At 30.3% G+C, this 14,907-nt stretch overlaps 2 protein-coding genes across 4 annotated transcripts in view; one reads left to right on the forward strand and one right to left on the reverse strand.

Moving 5' to 3' along the window:
* The window catches only part of LOC119670783 (pancreatic lipase-related protein 2), a 38,608-nt gene extending 32,658 nt beyond the window's left edge, over nucleotides 1-5,950 (forward strand). Inside the window, exons 2-6 of the mRNA XM_038081186.1 lie at nucleotides 2,728-2,993; nucleotides 3,061-3,222; nucleotides 3,382-3,855; nucleotides 3,958-4,132; nucleotides 5,261-5,950. Coding sequence (XP_037937114.1) covers nucleotides 2,728-2,993; nucleotides 3,061-3,222; nucleotides 3,382-3,855; nucleotides 3,958-4,132; nucleotides 5,261-5,670 — 1,487 coding nt within the window. The 3' untranslated portion in view covers nucleotides 5,671-5,950. The remainder of the gene's footprint in view (nucleotides 1-2,727; nucleotides 2,994-3,060; nucleotides 3,223-3,381; nucleotides 3,856-3,957; nucleotides 4,133-5,260) is intronic.
* A 1,338-nt stretch (nucleotides 5,951-7,288) lies between these two features.
* LOC119670789 (serine protease persephone-like) lies at nucleotides 7,289-11,814 on the reverse strand. Of its 3 annotated transcripts, none has more exons than XM_038081193.1 (7): nucleotides 11,730-11,814; nucleotides 11,140-11,270; nucleotides 9,511-9,697; nucleotides 9,385-9,449; nucleotides 8,012-8,310; nucleotides 7,706-7,889; nucleotides 7,289-7,627 (listed from the first exon to the last, which is right to left on the reverse strand). In XM_038081193.1, exons 2-7 carry the CDS (start codon nucleotides 11,210-11,212, stop codon nucleotides 7,305-7,307), a joined length of 1,131 nt encoding a protein of 376 aa, XP_037937121.1. In that variant the 5' UTR covers nucleotides 11,213-11,270; nucleotides 11,730-11,814; the 3' UTR covers nucleotides 7,289-7,304. The 3 variants fall into 3 exon arrangements, with proteins under 3 accessions (XP_037937121.1, XP_037937122.1, XP_037937123.1); XM_038081194.1 differs by lacking the exon at nucleotides 11,730-11,814 and adding an exon at nucleotides 11,444-11,489; XM_038081195.1 differs by lacking the exon at nucleotides 11,730-11,814 and having other exon boundaries at nucleotides 7,555-7,645; nucleotides 11,140-11,304.
* Nucleotides 11,815-14,907: the final 3,093 nt, after the last annotated feature.

A 14,907-nucleotide genomic window follows, 5' to 3' on the forward strand; every position in this document is an offset into this window, starting at 1 on the left:
CTGGTGTTGTTTTTATTTTTACATACAGGTAGTTAAGTTGACTGGTTGTCGGTTTTTTGGGATGTATCTAAAAAGGCACGATGACACGTTGCTTTTGTCGCCGTTGAGTAAAGTTGCGGTATGATGTTTATGTATTTCGATACTTTCTGCCGTTTCTAATTTCCAGCTATCCCTTACATTTTTGATTATTTGGGCGTTATCCCTGTTGATGTGGTGATTTTCCTTTACTATATGTCTGGCGACATTTGATTTTATGTGGGGGTTCATTTTCTTCGATGCTTCTCTTGCTTCTTTCAGGTGGTCTTCAATTCTTACTGATAAGGGTCTTTTGGTTTGTCCGATGTATACTTTGTTGCAGGAGCCACACTCTATTTTGTATACTCCGCATTTTTCGAATTGGTCAATTGGGTCTTTTGCGGATGGTAAAAGGCATTCAAGTTGGTGTGGTCTACTAGAGTGAACTAAGTCGATATTGAACTTTTTTAACTTGGATTTTAGACCTTTGGAGACAGTGTTATTGTATACTACAGCGACTCTTCTTTGTTTTGGTTTTTCTGCTGTCAATGTCGCCATGTTCCTGGAATGTAGTTGCCTTCGTTTCTAATTTATGATTCTATCGATGGTGTTCTGAGGGTATCCGTTGATGTCCGCTATTTCTTTAATGTATGTGGTTTCTTCATTGATGGCTGCTTGTGTAAGGGGTAGCGTGAGCATTCTATGTATCATGTGATGAAAAGCAGCCATTTTGTGTTGGAATGAATGGTTTGAATTGTTGGTTAGGACACGTTTTGTGCTCGTTGGTTTCCTGTAGATGCTAAATTCGAAAATGCCGTTTTTGTATTGTGTAAGTATGTCTAAGAATGGTAGGCAGCCGTTGTTTTCTCGTTCGTGTGTGAATTCAATGTTCCTGTGTGCACTGTTGAGAGTTTCTAAAGTTTCTTGTAGCTTGTTTTTTCTTATGATTGCGAATACATCATCTACATATCTGATCCATACTCTTGGTAGGTAATTTTTTTTTTTTTTTTTTTTTTTTTTTTATTACCTACCAAGAGTATGGATCAGATATGTAGATGATGTATTCGCAATCATAAGGAAAAACAAGCTACAAGAAACTTTAGAAAACCTCAACAGTGCACACAGGAACATTGAATTCACACACGAACGAGAAAACAACGGCTGCCTACCATTCTTAGACATACTTACACAATACAAAAACGGCATTTTCGAATTTAGCATCTACAGGAAACCAACGAGCACAAAACGTGTCCTAACCAACAATTCAAACCATTCATTCCAACACAAAATGGCTGCTTTTCATCACATGATACATAGAATGCTCACGCTACCCCTTACACAAGCAGCCATCAATGAAGAAACCACATACATTAAAGAAATAGCGGACATCAACGGATACCCTCAGAACACCATCGATAGAATCATAAATTAGAAACGAAGGCAACTACATTCCAGGAACATGGCGACATTGACAGCAGAAAAACCAAAACAAAGAAGAGTCGCTGTAGTATACAATAACACTGTCTCCAAAGGTCTAAAATCCAAGTTAAAAAAGTTCAATATCGACTTAGTTCACTCTAGTAGACCACACCAACTTGAATGCCTTTTACCATCCGCAAAAGACCCAATTGACCAATTCGAAAAATGCGGAGTATACAAAATAGAGTGTGGCTCCTGCAACAAAGTATACATCGGACAAACCAAAAGACCCTTATCAGTAAGAATTGAAGACCACCTGAAAGAAGCAAGAGAAGCATCGAAGAAAATGAACCCCCACAAAAAATCAAATGTCGCCAGACATATAGTAAAGGAAAATCACCACATCAACAGGGATAACGCCCAAATAATCAAAAATGTAAGGGATAGCTGGAAATTAGAAACGGCAGAAAGCATCGAAATACATAAACATCATACCACAACTTTACTCAACGGCGACAAAGGCAACGTGTCATCGTGCCTTTTTAGATACATCCCAAAAAGCCAACAACCAGTCAACCTAACTACCTGTATGTAAAAATAAAAACAACACCAGACCAACCCCGCCACCATTTTTTACCTGTCACCCCCAAGGACAATAACCTTAGGATTTATTAATACTAAGTTTAGTATTAAAAATAACATGTTTATGGTATAAACATGGTTTGTAAGTTTGCTAAATTTTTTAATATTAGGAATTCTCCTGATGAAGGCAAAAGCGAATTTGCCGAAACACGTGTAGAGATACACAAAAAAACATTCGAAATAAAAGTTAGTATATTTTAAAAAACAAAAATAACCACATTTAGTATCTTTTAAGTTTACTTGGACAAATGAAGGGTGTTAACAAACCTTATAATGTCTCTTGATTTTAGATTCCAGAATGAGTATACTGCACACCTTTCCTAGCAATCGCTTAGCACGAGCAGCTAACTTGGTCAAAGGTTTCAGTCTGTATTTTACAAAATCTGTAGTAGGTGGTGTGCATAAAAAAGATTGTTGAAGTGTGCTAGAATTAGGAGTATATACAGTGAAAGAACAAGTAAATAATCTGAATTCAAAGCTATTTAATTTAAAAAATCGATCCTTTTTATTATTGAGCCGGCATCAGGCTTTCTCTAAATAAAATTAAAGTTTGTTAATTTAAATTTATTATTTCTTCTCTTTTTTCTATTATTTTTTACTCTACCCTTATTTTCATTAATTTTCTACCATATTCTACCATTTTTGTTTTAGACATCAATGAAGTGAAATGTTACGGAGTTTATGGTTGCTTTCCATTAAATGGACCCTGGACTACAAATACTCGACAAATCAATGTACACCCACAAAAGCCTTCACAAATCGAACCACACTATACAGTTTATACGAAAAGATCTATGGAAAATCCGAAGTATATTGATTTGAATGATCCAGAAGCGGTACTGCATATGGGCATAAACCCAAAAGGGAAGATATATTTTCTGTCGCATGGTTATTTAGAAATGGGACAAATGCAATGGGTAAGTTTATTAAAGATAGTTTTTTCTAATATTTTTTTATTTAATGATCATCTTCTTTTCTTCTTAGTTGTTAGACATGGGAAAAGCTTTACTTACAAAAGAAAAAGAGGGCAATGCTGCAGTAGTTTTGATCGATTGGGGTGGTGGTTCAAGTCCACCATATGTGCAAGCAGTTGCTAATATACGTTTAGTGGGTGCTATAACGGCGCATGTAATACATATGATATATGTAAGTATAGTTAAATTTTATTTAACTATATAAATTAAAAAAGAAATTATATGAATATTGCTCTTATTGCTCACTATTTTCATAACTATAATTATTATTATTGTTATTGTTAAAACTTACCATAATAATAAAATATATATTCTCTATTTCTCTTTAAAGGAGGAACTTCGTTTAAGCAACATTAACAATGTACACTTTATTGGTCACTCATTAGGCGCACACTTAGCAGGTTATGCTGGTTATACCTTGCATCGTGATTTCGGTCTTAAGCTTGGTCGTATTACAGGACTGGATCCAGCTGCTCCATTGTTTACCGATACTGATCCCATTGTACGATTGGATCGTTCTGATGCTCATTACGTTGATATCATACACACTGATGCAAATCCCTTGATGAAAGGTGGTTTGGGCATACATGAACGTATTGGTCATGTAGATTTTTATCCAAATGATGGTTTCGATAATCCAGGCTGTGATATTAGATTACAGGATTATATGAAGAATCGTCGCAGTACACTTATGGAGAGTATGCAAGAGTTTTTGGGTTGCAATCATATACGCAGTTATCAATATTTTACTGAAAGCATTCTCACGAAGTGTCCATTTATGGGCGTCACCTGTGAATCATTTGAGGTAAACATTTACTTACAATTTTTACTATACTCGTATATTATACAATAAATGATTTCATATTTCTACAATTGTTTAATCTTATTTATTGTAATTATTTTATAGGCTTTTAAAGAGGGTAAATGTTCCTCTTGTGATGCTACAGATCATGTTTGCATGCGTATGGGATACCATAGTTTTGATGATTACAAACATCACTTGATTAGGGGAGCTAGTTTTGTGAAGTCCAATAAGCCACCAGTTTTATACTTGATGACTGGAGATAGTAAACCATTTTGTCGTAAGTATTTATTATTGTTAATGAATATTTTTCATTATTCTTTATAAGTAAAGTCACGAAGGAAATTACAAAATTGTACAGAGTGAATTCAATTGAACTAGTGCGTTCAATTCAGTTATTGGACAGAAATTTAAAATTATTAAATTTTGGATTTTAACCACAGCTATCACGATACTTCCATTTAAGCGACCCATTCATTTAAATGATCAGGTCAGCCGAAATTGTGGGTCCTAACTCCCCTGGTGCCAAATTTATACCTTCGGTCAGGTACCACAAGTGAAACTCACTATTACTTTTACTCCAAACAGTATCGAATGATGCATACTAGATTTTAGATGCCTCTAACGACAGGCATGTCTTACCTTGGGAATCTATTCCTGTTCCCGCGGGGGTTTCAGTTATTGGACTTCTACTTGTCCATTCATACGATGGATATCGTTGCTAAAAATATTAAAAGATCGTTAAGGTTTTTGGTGCGAATATAATTAAAACACAGTTTGAACTGTGTTCGACAGTCGCTCCTAAGAGTTGAGCGGTTGAAATTGAGCGAGATTGAAAAGAATCTCTCTTAATCATGTAATGTTGTTCGTTGCAAATTTTAATTTTTCATACGAAGTAAGCTATTTCAAAAAGACAGTTCTCTTAACTGTCTAGGTATAGTTAGTGCCCGTTTAAGTGCTTTTACTGTATTCCGTAGCAGACTTGGAATACCGGGTCCTGGTTGCTGTTTTACTCTTTTAATTACTTCTCTTAATAAAGAGAAAGAGTGTCTCTATCTTTATCTGTCTTTCTCCCTCTCCCCCTCTCTGGCTGCCCGTCTCCTTTTCCTTTTTGTCTCTCTCTTTTATAATAAAATTTGGTGTCTTGTTTGGTTGATGTACAATCTCTGATTATAATATACCACAGCACCGCTTCTGTTTCGGAAATCTCTTATTACTCATTGGTTTTAAATGGCATATAACATATTTTTCTAGTAGTCTGGTTAGAAGCGATAAGCGGTGATTTAATTTTTGGTGTAATTATAATATTTTATTAATTGATATCTTTAAATATTAAAGATATAAATATCGATATATAAACTTTTTCTCGCTCAACAATACTAACAATATTTTTTGTTGCATATTTTAGGCGCTCACTACAAAGTCACCGTACGTGTCTCTGGCAGCGATGTGTCTTTGAACCATGGCGGCGAAATCGGTACATTATTTTTACGTTTGCACAGCAACAGCAGTAAACGTACAACAGAGCGAATTAAATTCACCCACAAGCCAATGTACTACGAGCCAGGATTCGAGTATAGTGCTTTGGTGCCAGGTAAAGATTTGCGTGATCCTGCATTTGCTACCGTATTTTTGGAATATCAAACAAATATCTTAAATCCTTTAACATGGCGTATACTCGCCTCACCACGCATCTACCTGGACTACATTATCGTAGAATCATTGGAATTCAAAAATATTTATTTGAAATTGTGTCCATTGGATGGCAGCGCAGTTCTTTCTGGCGAAAATGTATTTCACGCAAAATATTGTAAATGATAGCATATTTTAAGGCGTTATGTGTACAGCGGCGGTGATCGGAACTGTTCATGAGTGCAGTTTATAATGGGAACAGCTACAATGAAAAACGGCTTGATGTGAACTGCCTTAAATGAAAATATGGTTTTTATCTGCGATATCTTATTAGAAAAGTATTCATTCATTCATTCCCCTATATTATTTAAAGCTAGTAATAGAATATCTGACAAAACCATTAGCAATGCAATTTTCTTTTTAAAATTTTTTGTTCATATATATATATTGGGTTATATAATATTTATAAAATCATCATGTAATTTATTAAATCACAAAATATTAATATTTATTCAACTTAATTTAAAACATTTTGTAAATACTTTTAACTATAATTTATGTAGCTTAATTATTAGACTAAGAAATTTAATTTATTTTTAATTAAAATAATTTATTAATTTATATATTTATATTAATTTAATATATTTTAATGAAAACTTGAAAATTGAAAAATAAAATTTTTGCACATATGTAAGAGTTTATAAATTTTATTTTATTAACTTTGGCAACACTTGCTTGCTTAAATGATTCTATTAACGCGTTAACGAGTTTCGACCTGACGAAGCATGTCTCTAAATGTTCCTCTGTTACGTGCGCGCTCTCTCCAGTGCTTCCTTAACTTGATCACTCTTCACGGTATATGTTGTTTTTGTTGTAATCCACTGGGACCTGCTTGTGAAGCCCTTTTGGGAGGCGTTGAACGGCACTTGGTCGTCGCTGGCGACGAATGGCCCCCCGCCGTTCTTAGAACCACACGGTCTTTTTTCACGCTTTCTTCCTCAAACTATCGCTTCTAATACCTTCTTCACTAAAGCATCTTCATCCATTCTCACAACATGACCCAGCTAGCGAAGCTGTTGGATGTTAATTTGCTCGATTGTATCAATGTCGTGATAAAGCACGTACAGCTCGTGGTTATCTCGGACATGGTACTCATCGGGTACTCGTAGAAGACCAAACATCTTACGAAGAACTTTTGTCTCGAAAACCTCCTCGGAAGCTTCTCTCGAAAGCTTCATCATTCTGTGATAACATCTATGCTTCTGCGAAACACAGAAGCACAGATAGGATGATCGACCTAGAGCGTACTTAAAGCGTAAGTTTTGTTTGTCAAGAGAGAGCTATACATTCCAAATGACTATTGAACCCACAGTTGCATCTATTAGCAAAGGTGATTCTTAGTCTGATCTCCAATGCCAATATAAATGAAATCCTTGACAGATTCGAAAGTATAGTAGCAAACCACCATATATATAATTATATATATATATATAATATATATAATTTTATGATTTATTTTTTGCCCACTTGCTTAGTGATTAAATGCTTGTTGCACGGACTTCTTACCAGACTTCTTATAATGTTATATGTTACCTGATCATTTATGGATTTGAGTTTTAAAAAATCTCATTGCTTTAGATGTTCAGCAACCTTTTTTGTTTTTTCTTGGGAAGGAATGCTTAGGATGTATGCTTGTATTAATTTATTATTAATTTTATTTATTATAGCATTGTTTAAATCTTCTATATTTTATAAAAATGTATTTATATTATTATCATATACAGTTTTAATTAAAAAAATTCGATGAAGTCAATTTGAATTTATTTTAAATTTGGCCAAACAATATTCTCTATGAAGTCTAAATATGCGCCTACACGAGTATTTATATCTGGTGGTATAAGACCACAGCTTACACCCGATGATATTACACCTATTACGCGATATATTCTCCAAGTAGGATCTACTACTATACTTAAAGGTCCACCTGCATCTCCATAACAAGGACTTTTTTCTGATTTCAAAGCGTCGGAACATAGCTGGGTTTGTTGTAGACTCCTTTCTGCATCCACTCTTAGTAATGTTCTATTACAAACATTTAGTGGCACAATTCTCTGTGCAGCTTTCAGTAATACATCCGAACGATCTGCTCAACAAATAATATCTTTAATACAGCGTTATTCATATAATTAATATTAAATCTGTAATATTTATGTTGAATTACCAAAGATTTTCGTAGATGCCCAACCTGTTATATACAGTTGGGAATTTGCAGGTGGATCCTCAATATTGGTGTATAAGCAAGTAGGATAGATGTTAACTGAGAACTTTGCACTTTTCTCTAATTCAAGTAATCCAATATCATTGTATATGAGTTCAGGATCATATTGTGGATGTACATGAATTTTCTTCACTTACAAACATTCGATTCATATAATTATTGTTATACACAATAATTAATTTTAGTTAAAATAATAAAATTAAAAAAGATATAATGCAATAATAATAATAAATAATATAAAGTACTTACTTTTATTGGAATTTCTAAGCCATTTTTGATTTGTTCCACATCTGTGTTATTGGTTACACCCAGTCTAACTATTATTGGCGTATTACCATGTCCCGTAATACAATGGGCGGCTGTCAGCACAAATTTAGCATCAATCAATGTGCCACCACAGAGAATATCGTAAGTTCGATCTGGTGTGCTGTTTTTATAGCCAATTCCTACCATAAAAGGGAACTCACCAAGTTCGACAATCGACTCACTACCAGAAAATAAGCGTATATTTGGATTTCCGATTATATTATCCTCTAATAAACGACAAGCTTAGCAGAAAATTAAAAAAGAGTATGAAAATGAAAACTAAATCTAAATATAATACATATAAATCTATATATCTATATATAAATATATATTTCTAAATATATAAATCTAAATATAAATCTAATATTCAAGAAAAGTAAACAAAAAATTTTTCCCTTTTACCATATTTAGACGATTTTGTGTTCATTACGAGCTCATTATAAATAAATCAACTGATTTGAGACGAAAAATGTCGAACAAACAAAAGCTTTCCCAAATATTTCTGACATATAAATATTTTTTTACATGCCTAAATCAACTTACGGCAAAGGAAACGACTGAATCTTAATTTGATTAATATAAATTGATTTAACTGTAGGGGGAACATGGGTTCCACAATTACTATTTCGATCCAGAAAGTATATTTAATTGTCGAACATTGTATTTTAATGTGTTACGCTTTTGAGAATATGTTTTATATTCCGAGACATGATATAGATATACGCTGCTTATTTATAGATAATACAGTACACAAAGCAAAGATAATAAATACATTAATAAATATTGTATTATTATTATATTATTATAATATTTTATTGTGAATATTTATTATATTTATTATCTTTACTCACTGGTATAACCAAAACTACGTCAGGGTATATAATAATCAGGGTACTTCTATAAGAGGATCTTATTAATATATTAAAACTTACATTGACAGAAAAACTTGCTGTTCTTAATAATTTTTAAATTGTTTGAAATTAATTATATAATCATATATATCTATATATACATACATATACATCTAGCCTATCGCAAGAAATAGGCAAAATAGGAGAGCTTTTGTGCAAATTCTTTGTCAATTGGCTAAGTTTATACAATCAAATATTGTACCGAACATGCCGTAATAATAATAATAATACATAATATATATATATTATATTATATATATTATTATATATATATCATATATATAATAATATATAATAATATAATAATAATATAATAATAATAATAATAATATAAATAATATAATAATTATATATATATCATATATATAATAATCATATTTCGGATATAAATATTAACCTAATTACCTTTTTCAGTAGCCCGTTCAGTAGTTGTTTTCTTTGGTTGTGTCCAGACCAAAGTAGGCTCAAGTCTAGAAAAATAAGAATTGGAATATAATTTGAATATGAATTTAATATTCAAAACTTAATTACTTTTTCAATATAGTTTTTTTCGCCAATGGAGCGTTTGGACAGCAAATTAAGTTATCATTTGTAGCCACACCGCATCCGAAAAATTCTGGCGGCACATCTCCACGTTTTACGTACTCACTCAGCTGTTGGCAGTCCGGCGATCTTTTACAAATACCAGGAATAGACTCTATTGTGCAAGAATCTCCCACTAAAAATATAAAAAAAAATTATGTATATATTACACTAAATTGTCTGTGCTCAAGCTCGATTATCATAGTCAACAATAAGGGTATCAAAGGGTATCAAGGGTATCAAAGGAGCGTACCCTTATAACTCTTGTTAGCATGGTTTCATACATAATACTCAATATTATATATTATAATATAATACTAAATATATAATACTAAATTATATATATATTATAATATAATATTAAATATTATATTATATTTTATATATATATTATATTTAGTTTATACACAGAAGGCTAAAAATTAAAGACATAAATAATAGGTGATAATTATTTATAAATATATTAATATATTTTTTTAATATCGACTACAAACAACAGTAAATTATACTGAGTTCGATGAGTGGTCGCGTTTATAGTCCGGAATCACTAATCTACATGGAATTACTGTATTGACGAAGAAAGCAAATCAATTAGGTTTTTCCAATTAGGTTATCCATGTGGAGTGGCATGGAAAGCAACAACAAATATCATAGGCTAAATATATTGGCAATTATATTAAGAACGTGATTTAAAAGTCAATGTTAATTTTTTTAGAACACAATACAAGACATGACGAGATACAGTGATTATAAATAATAATTAAAAATAATGAGTGTTTATTATTAAAATGTTTGTCATGTCATGAAGTTCTATAAATAAGTACTATATCGGAAGTAAAACAATTTACAGCGAAACAATTACCTCATTTTAATTAATTATTGTATTTATCTTAAATATGAATAACTGGTAGCTTAAGCTTAAGTTATAATGAAGGGATAGTCTAACGAATTAGTATGTTTAAGTTTGTCACTAAGAAATGAGTTCAATTTACAAAAAAAACATTGAAATAATAACTTTCATAAAAAAAGTAAACTGAAAATTTGGTTTTTCGTTGATAGATGGCGCCTACTGAAAAAATTATTCATTTTGTTGATCTCGAGTAATAATCTTCATACTCATATGTGTCAGAGTATAGTTCCATACAGATTCAGCTTACTGACATTGTTCTACGTACAATGCTGTGACATATGACATCATATATATTGGTGAAGAAAAATTATTCTTGACCCTGGTCATAGATTCTAAGTCACCCAATACCTGATCTGATATTTCGATAAGAGGTATTCAGGTGTTTCCATCAACCGTGACTTTTGCGACACTGGTCATAGTTAACCTATCCCCGTCGTTTGCGCAAAAATCCTATCCCCTTTTATCAACCTCTCTTTCCCTACGCTACTCTCATGCTTCTTGGCTTAGATAAACCTTAACTTTTAAGTACTGGAATAAAGTTTAACCAACTCTCTTCCGGATTAGAGGGGAAAGTGTTCATTCCAAAGAGATGGTGTTATTGGGTTAAAGTCTCCTCAAATAAAAAAAATATGTATTATACTGCTCAGTATTTTGACTAATTTTCTTACCACTTTGCCCGCATATTGAATTCAGCAGATGTGCAGCACTAAAGATCAACAAGAGGTTCGGCACTGTTAACATATCCAAAAAAAGTTTATGGTATTGATTTTGGAGGCTCTATATCTTTATAAACAATTTTCTAAAATGATAAAAGCAATAATGTTTTTAATTTTAATTTATGTTCAAATAAACAAATCTTGCTTAAGATTGCTTAAACTTATTGCTTATCTCATTAAATTTTTTATTATTATAAATATTTTTATTTATTATTAGTATTTTTTATTATTGTTTTGTTTCATTGAATTTATATACTTCAAAGTTTTTGATGAGTATTTTAAGCTTCAAAATACTCGTATTAAAAAAAAATGTTCAGCATTTCTTTATTTAAATAAATTATTTATTCTTCAATTGATGCTTCAGGTTTTTTTGTCTTTCTCACTCACGATTTTATTGAGTGTTAATATTTTTATAATTTATTTTATTTTATTATTTTATGACTAAAACAAACAAACTTGTTGGTAGTATTATAATAATTGATAGACTCTACTACCAACTGATAAGTTATAAATTATTTAAAAACTTATTTTGCATTTATTACGTGAGCACTTATTATTATAAACAGAATTAAGTAGAATTAAATATTTTTTCAAATAATATTTTCGCAAATTTAAATCAAGAACCGATAGAGCAGTAAACTCCGAGACGTTTGTTTGATTACTGATTCATTTGAGAATACATCTCAGATACTAAGTAAGCGGATAATTTACAGTATAGTCTTTAATGTAGAGAGAAGAAAAGGTTAGCTTCAGCTTTACTTAAGTTTCAAAACCTTTCAAATATATTATATATGCTTTGTTCTATTCAGTATCAATTACACTAGTCTACAAAAAAATAAATCTATATTTAAAAACATATATATATCTCAATAATATATTTTCAAATCAGCAAAATAAAGAATAAAGAATAAAGAAAGTGTTCAAAGAGTATGACAAATACAAGGCTGTACAGGAGAGACGACAGTTGGAGAACGCTGGGTAGAATTTATTAAAAAAGTATTGTCTACAATGGACTGTTGTGGTCGCTGAGGAAAAAAAAATAAAAATCAAGAATTATACTTCACACTTTTATGTTCAGATCGGTTTTAATATTATTTATATAAATTTATTTATATATATATGTATGTTTTGGAAAGTGTGTTTTCAAATCTTTTAACTCTGAAGATATATATGTATATGAATATATTTATGTTTATATGCAAATGCTAGAATGTTTTGGTGAGAAAGTTCAACAGAGTCCAATGCCCATATTTAATATTTCCAAATTTAATGATTAAAAGTTTGATAATAAAAACCAACAAATTAATTAATTTTAAAGATTTAAAATTTGGGTTTTTTTTTTGGGATTTCCCTTTTTGTTTTAGTTCATAAACCCAAATAGAAATATTGAAATTTTTTAAACAAGGTCAACGTTTTTATTTTTGCAGTTGGATTTTTCATTACGGCATTTTGTTACTAAGTATAAGTAAGTTACTAAGTATAAGTATAAGTTTGTTTATAAGTTTTCTATACTTGATTTTTTAATTAACGTAGGTCATGCCCATGAACAGAATTTTACTTCGGGAGAGGGATATCTATTAACTTCCGATATTTAAAAAATAATTCTTATCGTACTATATTATAATGCATTAATAATGAATATTTATAGATATTTCTAACTGAAGTCTTCTACTTAATTTTGGATGGATCCACTCCCTCAAGCCTGCTTCCCCTTGACTATTACTAAAAGCTAGCGCACTTATTCTCCAAGAAAAAAATTTCCTTTAATACTCAAACTTTATTGGTTTGAAGGAATCACTGACGTTTATTCACTAATTTTTAAGATAAAAATAATATTTTTTATATAAAAGAAATAAATTTAAATATATTATATATATTTTTAATATATTGTTTTTCGCATGTACACGGATATAAATTTTTAAATCCACAAAATATTGTAAATTTAATATATTATTGATATTCTCTTATCAATAATATGAATTGATTATTGATAAGGGAATAATTCGAGCTCAAGTGGGGTCAGCTTAAGGTTAAGTTAAGTGCGTTATAATTGACGATTTCAATCTTATGTGTTATAACTGTAAATAAATATTGTGAAAATAATATATAAAAATAAATTTTATATACAATAAATTATGAATCTGAATTTTAATAATTTATGAATTAAAAAACTCTTTAGCGGCAAATGAAAAAGAAAAAATTAACAATAAGTTCGCCTTGTTAGTTGAGGTTTTATACTAAATCTTAAATTTAAATTAAGATAATTCGGTGTGATTAAAATCAATAAAAATATTTAATTTTTTCAAATAATATATATTATTTTAATCTTTTATTTTTATGTATCAGGTTTTTTTTTAACTGTATCATAACTTGAAATGATAATACAAGACCAAAATATTGTTGAAATTAAATTTTTTTTAAATATAATTTGGAGTATATTTTGAATATGACTTCCAGCATATGTTCACCGCAGATACGACCTACATGAACCATTCGATCAGTCCAATTTTTGACTATTTTTTCAATAAATATGCTTCAAGAGTTGCTGGTTTGTCGGCATGACAACATATCTCCTTAACATAAAAACTAATCGAGAGAAGTTAAATCACAAGAATGTGGGAGCTACTTAACAGGACTACTTCTGGAAATATAGTCGTCGACAAGGTTTGACAATCTCAGCTATCAAATCATAGTTATCGATATCGATAGTTCTCATGCAGCTGAAAAAGCACTCTATATTTATTCCATTTTATTCAAAGAAGTCCGTCCTTTTTTGATATGATGGACTAATGCCATCATAGGTATACAATTGAAATAAATTTTTATGTATGTTAGCTTGACAATTTCGTCTTTATGTTATTATTTAAAAACGTTGTCCTTTGAGTACTTTCTTGAGTTTAAAAAATAAAAAACTATTCAGGGTGTTATGTCTAGAGAAGAGTGTGATTGGTCATTTCATCAGTTATAATCATTTTCAGTCATTTCATTTAATATTGGATAAGTAAATTTTTCTCTGAACAAATTTCGTTCCATTTTAAATCTAAATTGTACATCAAAATTTCTTTAGAAACCTTTTCAACACATAATTTTTTCACTGACAAAGCATATTTTAATCATTGATGGACATATAAGGACTTCATTTTCAATATTTATTGATATGGATGCATTGGTTAAACTTTATATTGGGATTTTAATTTAAATTTATTACTAGTTCCGATGCATTATTATATTTAAAATAAATTAAATATATATATATAATCTATTATCTAAGTGATTTCTTGAAATTTTAAAAGTAAGTTATATATGTATTTTTTACTCGTTAGAGATGCCGTCTATAGCGTATTTTCATGCTCTTATATTTCAATGCAAAGACCGTAAAACGGTCTTCAAATACGGTATTTGTTTACATCAGAAGAATTTATAATATAACAGTTTTAGTTGCATTGTATTTCCGGAATACATGGTTTCGGTCCACAATAGTGGTTTTAGAATCATTAAAAAAATATGAAAAAATAAAAATAATTTATTTCCCTATATTTAAATAAATTGGAAATAGATAGCTGACTAGGATGGCAATAATATAATATTAACAAAATGTTTACTATGTGCAGTCCATACAAGGTAAAAACCAAATTTAAGCTTTAAGAAAATTATATAGAAAGAAAAGAGTAGAAGAAAATTATTTCAAAGAGCGGTCGTGTGTAAAATTAAAATCTGTAT

Source organism: Teleopsis dalmanni, chromosome 1 (genome assembly GCF_002237135.1).
Source record: "Teleopsis dalmanni isolate 2A chromosome 1, ASM223713v2, whole genome shotgun sequence".
Classification (NCBI taxonomy): Eukaryota; Metazoa; Arthropoda; class Insecta; order Diptera; family Diopsidae; genus Teleopsis; species Teleopsis dalmanni.

Excerpts from the sequence above, each read along its gene's own strand:
- LOC119670789 (XM_038081193.1), bottom strand. The coding sequence starts at position 11,212 with ATGTTAACAGTGCCGAACCTCTTGTTGATCTTTAGTGCTGCACATCTG. Across the intron at positions 8,311-9,384 it reads TGAACGGGCTACTGAAAAAG|CTTGTCGTTTATTAGAGGAT; the intron begins GTAATTAGGTTA and ends TTTTCTGCTAAG. Across the intron at positions 7,890-8,011 it reads GCTTAGAAATTCCAATAAAA|AAAATTCATGTACATCCACA; the intron begins GTAAGTACTTTA and ends TTGTAAGTGAAG.